General features: G+C 44.2%; 1 protein-coding gene across 1 annotated transcript in view; it reads left to right on the forward strand.

The window, feature by feature from the left end:
- Positions 1–10,598: 10,598 nt before the first annotated feature.
- IGSF23 (immunoglobulin superfamily member 23) overlaps positions 10,599–12,215 on the forward strand; it is a 31,637-nt gene continuing 30,020 nt past the window's right edge. Inside the window, exon 1 of the mRNA XM_066373734.1 lies at positions 10,599–10,744. Within this exon, the coding sequence (XP_066229831.1) occupies positions 10,681–10,744 (64 nt within the window). The 5' untranslated portion in view covers positions 10,599–10,680. The remainder of the gene's footprint in view (positions 10,745–12,215) is intronic.

Here is a 12,215-nt window from a genome sequence, read left to right on the forward strand (position 1 = left end):
TCTGGTTGCGGCAGAGCGACGGCCCGGAGGGGCAGAGCATCGCCCCCTGGTGGGCAGAGCATCGCCCCTGGTGGGCAGAGCATCGCCCCTGGTGGGCGTGCCGGGTGGATCCCAGTGGGGCGCATGCGGGAGTCTGTCTGACTGTCTCTCCCTGTTTCCAGCGTCAGGAAAAAAAAAGAAAAAGAAAAAGAAAAAAAACACCCATGACTCTGCCAAATCTTTTCTTTTATACCTTTGATTTGATTTTTAAAAAAAATTTTCAATTACAGTTTACATTTAGTATAATTCTGTATTAGTTTCAGGTGTACAGCATGTGTACTTTACAGAGTAGTCCCCGATATTTCAAGCACACACCTGGCCCCACGCATAGTTAATATAGTATTATTGACTATATTCCCTATGTTGTAATTTACATGTTCGTGACTATTCTGCAACGATAAACGTGTACCTCTTAATCCCTTCACCTTTTCCACCCAGTCCCTACCCTCTGTCTGCTAGATCTTTTTAATTAAACACATGAAAGTCTGGCCTCATGTAAATTAATGTTTTCCATCCTATTGATATGTGGGCTGTGGCTGAAAACAGCAAGGGGAGAAAATTGACTTCACCTCAGAAATGCCACTGCACTTGCATTTTGCTTTATGCTTGAACCCCAGCTTCAAGGAAGGCGAGGAAGTGTAGGGTTAGCTTACTTTGAGCTATTTAGACTACTTTGATTTAGGATTCGATAAATTCAACTTGTGAGAGGTTGAAGGAGGCAGCGCCACCCAGGGAAAGGCCACCAGGTGCCCTCTGATGGGAAAGGGGAAGGAAGCTGCCAGGTCCCTGACGTTGAAGAATTTCAGCTAAACAGCTGACCACCAGGGAGCGGCAGCCTCTACCACACAGAAAGGTGTGGAATCAGAAAGCTGCTACCCCTGGTGTCCTTGGCTCCAGAACCACACCAGGCTTCTGACTGCCACAGAAAAGAGCTTTTTAAAACACAAAACCTGTCACTACTGATGCCTCAGGAAAAATACCAGCCTCTCCATGACTGTGCCTGCTGCAATTTGTGGCAGAAGCATCATAAGTACAACCTCCATTTCACTTCCACTTTCCAAATCTCATGCAAGAAGGTCAGAGTGGCAGAACCCTAGCTTCAAGGGAGGTGAGGAAGTATCGCTTTGGCTTCCCAGCCTCTGCAGTACGGGAAGGTGCACCAGAAGCAGAAAGGCTCCGATGGTGAGCAATCAAATCCACAATCTAAAACCCCTGGGACATTTTCTCTTCAGCTTCCTACATTCCGGGGGAAACCCATGTGTGGCCTTTCCCCTGAGTAAGTAGGGCCTGCTTTGCACAGCAGGGTCCCAACAACATCTGGTGTATTTGCACCTCCTTTTCTTCCAGCAACTGGGTGGAGATTTGATCTCTCAGTGAATAACACTCTTCATCCTGGCCTGAAGGCAGAACCACATAGAGTTGCAGGGGTGAGTGGGAGGGCAACGTGTTGGCTTTATGACCTAAGCTATGAGCAGTATCAGGGAACTTAGCTGAACTATGTGGCCCAATAGGTGCCCATGCCCCCTGCTTTATGCTGACCCTAAACCGAGCAGCTGAATTTAGGATTAAAATGTGGCTGCCTGTGACAGATTCAAATAACAGTAGCTTAAATGACATAGAAATGTATTTCCCTCAGTCCAAGTTGTGTACAGCTCCGCTCTGTGAAGCTGTTAAGAACCTGGGCTCTTCCTTCCTGTTCTTGCCCATTCATATGCTGTTGTACTTGTGCCCATGGCCCAAGGTGCCATCCCACAATGTTCCCACTCTCTCCTGAAGGAAATAAAAATGAGAAAGGGCAACACCCTTCATTTAAGGGCAAAAATTATACTTCTCACATCTCATTGACCAGAACCTAGCTACATGGCCATGCTTGTTGCAAAGGGGTCTGGGAAATGTAGTCTTTATTCCAGGCAACCATGTGCCCAGGTAAAACTTCTTTAACTATGAAAGAGGGAGCTAATAGATAAGGGTGGGGACACCACCAGTTTCTCTTCCATATAAACTTACTTCCAATAGGCGCTTAATCATGGGAGGAGGCAGATCAAAATACACTCTTTCTGGAGTGAAGCAGAATAAAAAAATAGAGAGAAAGGCTCGAGCCACGCAAGCTCAGTGTTCTCTCCCAGACTCATCAATCTCATAAGAGGGAGATAGGGACAAAAGCTGAGAACTTTATTCCAACTCTAGGTTCCTAACTGGGGCACATTGGCATTTTAGGTAACACAAATCTCTGTTGTATGGAACAGTCTGCCTATTATTGCAGAATGTTTAGCCTAATAAATGTCAGTACTGTTCAGTTCTCAGACATTACAATATCCAAAATATAGGCAGATATTTCCAACCCCCTGCTAGGGGCTGGAGGTGCCTCTGATGGATGACAGGGACTTCCTTTGATGGAAACATGAGGCCGTGGGTGAGTCTTCCCCCATCCAAACTTGGCCCCTAGGAGGACAGGGAGTCTTTTTAGCCTTCAATCCACTTTCAATCACCTTTGTCCAGAGACCCCCAGCACCACCTAATTGTCCTGTTATTTGTATTAATATAATGATGCTTAGCCTGACCAGGTACAGTGGATAGAGCGTCAGACTGGGATGTGGAAGACCCAGGTTCGAGACCCCGAGGTCGCCACCTTGAGTGTGGGCTCATCTGGTTTGAGCAAAAATTCACCAGCTTGGACCCAAGGTCGCTGGCTCAAGCAAGGGGTTACTCGGTCTGCTGAAGGCCCGTGGTCAAGGCACATTCGAGAAAGCAATCAATGAACAACTAAGGTGTCGCAATGAGCAACGAAAAACTAATGATTGATGCTTCTCATCTCTCCATTCCTGTCTATCTGTCCCTGTCTATCCCTCACTCTGACTCTCTCTCTGTCTCTGTAAAAAAATAAAATAAAAATATATAATGATGCTTACTGCTCCCCTCCAACACACCACCACCCTACACACACGCACTCAGAAGAAAAAACTGTGGCAAAGACTCAAAGAGCCAGGGAAACAGGACTGACATTGTGCCTCAGAAAACTCATTATCTGTATATTAGAGGAAGGATATGAGGCTAGATTGGACTGAGAGTGAATGGTGAGTGGTTTTTTTTTTTAATTTAACCTCATCCATGTATCTCTATTTCCTCATGTGAAAAACATGCAAACAATAATATCTACCACCCAGGGATGTTAGAAGGCCCAATCTATCCACCAGCTGTTTGCCCTCAGGTAAGTCACTTACCCTCTCTGTGCCTCAGTTTCCTCCTCTGTAATAAGAAAACGGAAGCACCTGCCTCTCAGGACTGTTAAAGGGATAAATCATCTAATATATGTATGTATAAGTATTTAGAGCAGTACCCCATTCAGAGTCAAGTTGTTTATAAATATTAGCAATTGTCATGACTATTTCCTCCAAGTGGGACTCTGTTTGTTTGTTTTTTTAGCTAGAGCAAGAGAAAGACAGACAAACAGGAACAGATGGACAGGGTGGGAGAGAGATGAGAAGCATCAGCTGGTAGTTGCAGCACTTTAATTGTTCATTGATTGCTTTCTCATTTGTGCCTTGATGCTCACTGGCCCCAGCTGAGCCAGTGACCCCTTGCTCAAGCCAGCAACCTTGGGCTCAAGCCATTGATCATGGGGTCATATCTATGACGCCACTTTCAAGCTGGCGACCCAACGCTCAAACTGGATGAGCCTGTGCTCAAGCTGGCAACCTCAGGGTTTCAAACCTGGGTCCTCAGCATCTCAGGTCGATGCTCTATCCACTGCACCACTACCTGGTTAGGCTCATGGTTTGTTTGTTTGGCTTTTTGTTTTGTTTTTTTAAACAAACTAAACCCTAGACTTTATTCAAGCTTCATCAATTTTTCCTCTAATGTCCTTCTTCTGGTCCAGGAGCCAATCCCAAAACCATATCACATGTGTTGTCATGTCTCCTGGGGCTCCTTTGGGACAGTTTCTCAGTTTTATCTTGTTATTCGTGGATGTGACAGTTTTGAGGAACAAAGGTCAGGTATTTTGTAGAATGTCCCCCAATTTAGGTTTTTCTGAGTTTTTCTTCTACTGAGGTTCTGGGTTTTTTGGGGAAAAAATACCATAGAAGTGAACTGCTCTTCTAATCACATCGTATCAGGCAGGGGCTACATAATATTCATATGACATCAGCAGTGATGTTAAACTTGCTCAGGTGGTTAAGCCATCTGACCCTAATGACAGAGAAGTGACTTATTAGAGGTTGTATTGTTATAAAGTACTGTAATTCGTGGGTTACATAGAGACACCAGGCAGGTTACAGAAGAAATTTGAGGAGTTTATTAATTAGCCGGCTAGCTACATGGGGCACAGTTCCAAATCATGTAGGCTCTCATACAGTTTTGAGCCTTCTTTTATACAAAATCAAGTACTGGTTGGGGTGGGTAAGGAGGGAGAGCATGGTACAATAGTCAATTACTAACAAGCTTACAACATCTATCTATAGGATCTATTAAAAGGAAAAAGCATTTGCACACATTAAGACCACAAGATAACACAGTAGTGATAAATGTTTTATAAACCCGGCAAAGACATTCCCAAATCTTCTAGTGTCTACCACCTATCCCTGTCACTACAAATGTTTAGCTTAGGATAAGGAGAGAAGCTAAATGAAATTAACTTTGCTAAAAGTGTTGGGGCTAGCTTAATAAGCTAGTCTCCTCTTGCTTAGTTCATAAGTCTTATACATATAAAGAATTTCAAAAGGGATGATTATTAGAAAGCATATAAAATGTTACAGAATGCAGGTTTTTCAAGCAAGGGGAGTGGGCTCATGATCCCTTTGTCTAGAGCAGGGGTAGTCAACCTTTTTATACCTACTGCCCACTTTTGTATTTCTGTTAATAGTAAAATTATCTAACCACCCGCCAGTTCCACAGTAATGGTGATTTATAAAGTAGGGAAGTAACTTTACTTTATAAAATTAATAAAACAGAGTTACAGCAAGTTAGAGCATATAATAATAATTACTTACCAAGTACTTTATGTCGGATTTTCGCTAAGTTTGGCAGAATAAATCTTTATAAAACAACTTACTATAGTTAAATCTATCTTTTTATTTATACTTTGGTTGCTCTGCTACTGCCCACCATGAAAGCTGGAACGCCCACTAGTGGGCAGTAAGGACCAGGTTGACTGCCACTGGGCTAGAGGTATATGTCACTCTTAGGACTCCAGGAGGGGAGGAAGAGTTAGAATCAGTGTAGAAATTTTTAATTAAGATATGTAAACATTGTCTCCTAAAGGCTCTTAAAGAAAGAAAGGAAAAGGAAGTTTTCAAATAAGTTTTACCTTCTTGGCTGTCTAGCAAGTGGCCTCAATCTTTTTAGAGAACTAAAGTAAATTATGATTAACTACTAACTTTTGCCCCCTTAATCTCGTTCTCTTGGGGTTTTTTTCTTTGGAAAGGAGGGGTGAGGGGCCTGATTTTTCCTTTTAAAATACTAATATTAACAATTTTTGCAATTCCTTGGCATCTTATCACAATATCTTCCATTTGCATTCTTTCTTCCTGTTTAAGTAGTCAGTTTCTTCCCCAAGTTACCTATAGACTTGATGATGGTGTTAGAGGTGGAATTAAGCAAGACTTGTGGAGACAAAATACTTTGGCAAGGCAACTTTAATAACTTCTGCAGAAGGGTGTGCTGCCACTAGGGAAAGCCAGATGGCAAGTGTGTGGGCAGGGGTTTGGGTTCTATTTAAAATCCTAATGTGGGCCCTAGGTTGGGTCTCGCCCCGTTGGCTCGAGTGGTGACCGTACAATCTTACTCTTCATTGATTGGCTAATTTAAATGGCCACGCCAAAGGGGAAGGGAGAGATGGGGTGTCATTAACTGGCTGAGGGGGAATGGGCAAATGGTTTAAGAAAAGAACCCGAGGTAAACATTTCTTTCAATGATTTGTTATGATTTTTGTATATGAAACTTGGTTATTCCTGGGAGTATAAGCAAGGACTTGTTTCACCTTTGTCCCACCTTAGCTGGACTATAAAGTGTCGGGAGCCGATCAACAACTGCTGGCTGACAAGGTCACAGCAGAAGAAGACCCACAACTGCTGGCTGACAAGGTCACAGCAGAAGAAGATCAAAAACTGCTGATTGACAGAGTCACAGCAGAGAAGACCAATGGCTGCTGGTTGACAAAGTCACTGCAGTGAAGACCAATGGCTGCGGGGTGACAAAGTCACCGCAAAGGAAAGGCACAATGATACTTCCCCCTTTGACTTTTTGAATTAATCTGGCCTTATATCCCCCCTTTTTCTGGGTGTGTGCTATTAATTATGGCACAGGGATAATAGTACCGTGCTTTCCCTGTAGATTCGTAGTAATTTCTTTGGAAATGAGACAGAGGGTGTGAGTTCCACAGAAAAGCCTGTAAGCCCCTTGAACTGGGCTCATAGACATAAGAGGCTGGCTATGATATCCCTCGTAAAGGGTTAAGTTTGTAGGAGAATTCCTTCTTAATCATGTTAGAAAGAATAGATTGTGACTTGTGACTAGGTAGGAGGCAGTGGCTGTGCACAGAGCACCTCTCGGCCTTCACTTAATTCAACATTTTTCCTCCTAGCCTTTTCATGTGATAGAGTAAAGAAACATTCCTTTCTTCTTGCTTATTTGATCTGCAGATAGTGATACACTCTGAGAAGAATAGAGGTAGAACTTAACTAGTGTTTAAATATAATAAATAAGTAATATTTGACTAGACAATAGTATCTTAGGTAAGGTATAGTAGAATGGCCCATTGTGTGGCCTAGGATGAGAGCGCAGTCAGCAAGAAAAGAGTGTTTTACTAAGAGAATTGTCTTTTGACTAAAGGCAATTGCTAGGCTTTCTCAATGAGATGTTCTCATAAGATTTACATACTTTCCAAAATTCTTTAATAATGAGAGAAATGTAGGGAAATCCATAGAAGTAATAACAATTAATGTCTTATGTTGCTACTAGGCTATCTTGCAAGTGCACTCTGTATATCTTTGGGTGAAAGCTATTCTTAATGTTCTGTCAATTTCTTTATAGGCAAGCCTTTTAGAATCTTGTGAGAAAAAGTAGGACACTGCTTAAACTCAAAGCCATTTATCTGAGCAAACGGTTGTCCATTGTTAGTCCTTAATAATCTCGTCTGCTAATCTCTCTCTGCCCCTTAACTCACAACAGCAGTAAAGTTAGTTAACTATTAGTACTAATACCTTAAAAGCTTTTACCGATGTTGTTATCACTATTCAAGTTATTTTGTATTTTGAATGATTTGCTACCTGGTTTGTAATTTATAGATATAAATTAACTGTTATCCGGAAACATGTAAACATAGTGAAACAGAAGCAATGATTAACACCATGTAATTGTAACTCAGTGTGTGTGTATAAAAAGGGAGCTATACTAGCATTGAGCAGAGATGCCTGGCAGTAAATGCTAACCAGAGAATAAAGAGAAAGAAAAGAATTCGGCTCTCTCACTCCATTTTCGCCGACGCTGTCTCCTCCTGTGGGACCCCTGGATCCCCCCCGGGGCTGGACCCCGGCAATAAAGGAAAGCTATGTACATGATTGCTTCTGGTCTCTCTTTTTTAAAATAATTTTTAAAAATTAATTGTGGTTTGCCTGACCTGTGGTGGCGCAGTGACTAAAGCGTCGACCTGGAAATGCTGCAGTCGCCGGTTCAAAACCCTGGGCTTGCCTGGTCAAGGCACATATGGGAGTTGATGCTTCCAGCTCCTCCCCCTTCTCTCTCTCTGTCTCTCTCTCCTCTCTCTCCCTCTCTGTCTCTCTCCTCTCTAAAAATGAATAAATAAAAAAATTAAAAAAAATTAATTGTGGTTTAAAAAACAATATTTTTAAGGTATCTTCATGCTTTTGTGCAACAGATTGGGGCTGTGTTCATCTGGTGACACAATAAAAATTTTTGTGCCATTATGTGGACATTATGTGTTGTATTTTTATCATTATGTTTTTATTTTCACCTGCATTAATATAATTAGCATATTAATATATAATTTTGCAGGTGTTATCTTTTAAAAATTGAGTTAAGCTTATTCTAAATGAGTCATCATCAAGTCTATTAAAGACAAATAGTATGTAATTAAATAAAAGGTAGGTGGGGTGTGCATATGGAAGGCATTAGGATGTGGTGTGAAAAAGGTTTTGGAAACATCAACCTGCTAAATCCTCCTTCTCTCCTAGGGTCAGTTTAAACATCTTCTCCCCAAGGCCTTTCCTTACCCATCTTCAGTGTTGGCTAGATCCCAAGTCACATACTCTCAAAACTCTATTTTTCACCTTTCCTTTCTATCAAAGTTACTTTGGGAGGCAAATAACTGAAGCCCAAGTCAAACTGTTCTGGTCAGGTCGATGGGAATATACAGACCCACGTAACACCAAATCTGAAGGATGAAACCAGCTGGATCCAGGTGTTTCAATTATGTCATCAGAAATCTCTGTCCATCTACTGATTCTTTCTTATGTGTTGGCAGCCTCTCTATTCATGGCAGAAAGATGGCCCTCAGCAGCTTCACACTTAGATCCCTTTAACTTAGCAAACCCAGCAGAAAGATAATGCTTTATCCCCCAGAATTCTAATAAAAATCTTCAGATTGCTCCTCCTTGGCCCACCTTGGGTGGTGTGCCCAGCTCTCAAGCAATCATTGGAGTGCAGGGTTGAAATACTCTGATTGGCCAGGTTTGGGTCACATGTCTAGCCCTCGCTGAATCACTGTGGTTGAAGGATGAAGTGCTCTGATTGGCCAGGCCCAGCTCATCACTTCCCTGGAACCATGAGGAGGCTTGTTTTTCAAGGGAAGCTGCAGGGACTGTTAGCCAGATAAAAAAGAACGAATGCTGGATTAGCAGAAACCACAGAGTCCCCATCCATATGATGGTTGATAATTGCATTGCAAATATTTGCTTGTCACACATCAGTGGTCCCCTGGCCTGACTAGTCGCCCCAGCAGAGGCAAAATCAAAGAAGAGGTAGTACTGCTAATGCCAATAAAGACATAACCAAGTCACTTGATAAGGACTATTTTTAGAGACCCATGGGTGAAACTTTAGTCCAGGGTACAACCTGGACCTATCTGGGAAGGAAAACCATGAGCCTCTGAGTCAGATCTGCATTCCTTTCTCAATTGTCTCATTATACTCATTTATTCATTCACTAGAAAAATATTTATTGAGCACTTATGGTGTGCCAGGTACTTACTGTTCTAGACACTGGAGACACACCTGGGAACCGACCAAATCCCTACCTTCCTGGATCTGACATTCTAGTTAGGGAGATGGCCATGGGGGAGGGGAAAGAGATAATAAACATGTGGACAAAGAGAGAAAGTTCAGATAGTAGTAAATGTTGTAAAAAATAAAATAAAATAAAATAAAAGAGCATGTCTTGCTAGCTAGAAGCTGGGAGCTTGACTGCAGCAAGCCTGAGGGAAAGCTTTAGGGACAATTTGAGACTAGAATAATGAGGTGCAATCAGCCATGAGATGATTTGTGTGAGGCTCTAAGAAGAGGGAGCAGCAAGTGCTAACGCCCTGAGGTGGCTTTTTCCAAGAACTGACAAAAGCCACCATGAATAGCTGTGTGATGTTAGGTGAGTGACTTAGTCTCTGTACCACTGGAAAATGAGGATGATCAGACTGATCCCTCAAGGTTGCTATGAGGATTCAATTAGACAAGGACAGTAAAAGGGCTGGTGCTGTGCCTGGCATACAGAGGTGTTCAGTAAACACCAGCCATTAATTTGAGCAATCCAATTGTTAATTTGAGGGGGCAAGAGTGGGCTTGGAGGAACAAAGGACAAAAGAAAGGAGCCTTTGTGGCTTATCCTTCCAGAATCCAAAATGCAGGATATAGTATGAGCAAAACCTTGAAACAGGGCTTCTGAACATGTCTCCAGGGCATTCTGGGGACCAATGATAATAATTAGCGTTATTTCAATAAATACCACCATTCACTAAGTACCTTCTATCTGCCAGGCATTCTGTTGAGTACTTGATGTTGGTGGGCCCCTCTGACTCTGGGGTAGGCACTAGAATCAATATCTGCGTTTTACAAGAGGAAAACCAAGGATCAGCGCTGATAGTCACAGAGTCTAGTGCAATGCCAGGAGGCCAGCACAAGGCCACACCACCTCCTAGGTAATGAGCTTTGGCCATTTCTCAGCTCTGACATGGTGGCAATTCTGCCCCACCCTCCGCTCTTATCACTCTCCCAGCCTGGAGGGAGGGTGCAGAGGGAGAGGGTGGCCAAACCCCAGAGCCCCTTTCCTGGGACCCTCTCCTCCAGCCTGCTTCCCATCCACCAGACCACCGAACCCCTGCTAGAGAAGAGCACAGGCCTGGAGGTGGCTTCCTATATGCGGCACAGGGAATATAGTCAGTAATACTGTAAAAACTTTGGATGGGGCCAGGTGGGTACTGAAAACCTCAGGTGGAGCACGTTGTAAAGTATATGACTGTCTATAACTAAAAGTTGAAAGCTCAGGCTGGGGCGGAGTGGGCAGAGCGGGTGTATGGCCCATGCAAGGGCGGGGCTGGCGCGGGGGTGGAGCCAAGGCTGAGTACCTGGCTGGGCTACCTAGCACACCCCATTCCTGACAGGGCGACTTTCTGTTTGTGGACCCTGGACACAACTCATCATGAGGTGCCCCCGGAATGCCTGTTCCAACCTCAGCCCTGCCTGGAGGAGACTGCTTCTAACAGGTGCGTGAGGCAGGGATTCCACCCGCATGGCTGGGAACAAGGGAAGGACACCCCTCGAAGAGTTGCTATCCAGGTTAGAGTCGCCCCACTCAGCTTTGCGGCTCCCGGCAGTTTAAAGCCCATTGTAGCACAGGCACCCTGCTATTGACCCCTCTCATGAAGGAGGAAAGAGACTCAGACAGGGCCGGGGCTACCTGCCCAAGACCACATGGCTCGCAAGGACAGAATCAGAATTCGGGACCCCACCTCAGCCCCTTTCTACAAGCTCACTCTGTGTCACCCAGCTATTCTCACCCAGTCATAATTTTAAAATAGTAATAGTAACAATAATAAAAGAATAACAACCATTGTGACTGTTTTTACATGCCAGCCTGATCTAAGTGCTTTCACATAGTAACATTTAATCCTTAAGCCCCTGAGGCAAAGACTACATGATCCCCCTTTCACAGAGGGGGAAACCGAGGCACAGAGAGGTTATGTGCCCTTCCTGGCCCACACACAGCTTAGAAGTGTCAGAAAGAGTCTTTGAACCCAAAAGGTCTGACTGTGGAGATCACACGTTCCAGAGACCACACACATCAGCCTCTCTGATCACAAAGGATTTGCTTCCAGTTTCAGATCTTAAAAAGTCCAGTTCTAATTTCAAAACCCCAAACTTTACCCAATTTGAAGTTTCCCCTAGTCCCCAGTCAGGCCTGTGTCAGGATGTAGTGAGGATGTGATGGGGTATTATGGGCCTCATATGTCTGTCTCTCTCTGTCTTTTCTCCTGGCCCAAAGCTGTCCATGGCCCCTGTCCCCAACACCTAGGGTCATAGTCAAAGGGGAGGGAGGCAAGAAAGGGGACAGGAAAGTTTCTACTTGGCTGCTACAGTTGGAAGGTGGGGACAAGCATTTTGTAGCTGAGGCACTGTTGCTGGATCTCTCTAGATTGGAGGTCCTAGGGTACACTTGGCTCTGGAGAATGTGTCTGTAAGGCTTCCAGGAAGTGGCCCACTGGAGGCTCCCCGCCAGCCTTTCTACCGAGGTCACATGTCAGCAGGCCCTGACCCCTGAGGCTCTTTGCAAGAACAGCCTCCAGCTGGCCCCCTTCAAGGCACCGAGGCACCGTCACTGGCTGGTGGAAACGTGAAGATATTTGTTGTTACCTCAAATGTTGGAGGTGTGGCCATGCCCTCTATTTCCTCCGCCCCCACAGGCCTCTTCCACGCCATTCCTCACCGGGAGACTTAGGGGTCAAAGTTCTCCCAAGCTCCGCAGGACACTTCCCTGTTTCCCTGTTTCTCTAAGCGGTTCCTTTGCAGCTGCCCTCACTTGGCCTGGGGAGGAGGACTCGCGCATTCTCCGCTCTCCCCGGGGAGGCCTCGCTATGTGTCCCCCCTTCTCCATGAGATCTTTTAGTTTTTTTCCATATTATTTTGTGTTAGTTTCAGGTGTACGCTCAGTGGTTAGACAGTCATATATTTTACAAC

Source organism: Saccopteryx leptura, chromosome 3, assembly GCF_036850995.1.
Source record: "Saccopteryx leptura isolate mSacLep1 chromosome 3, mSacLep1_pri_phased_curated, whole genome shotgun sequence".
NCBI lineage: Eukaryota > Metazoa > Chordata > Mammalia > Chiroptera > Emballonuridae > Saccopteryx > Saccopteryx leptura.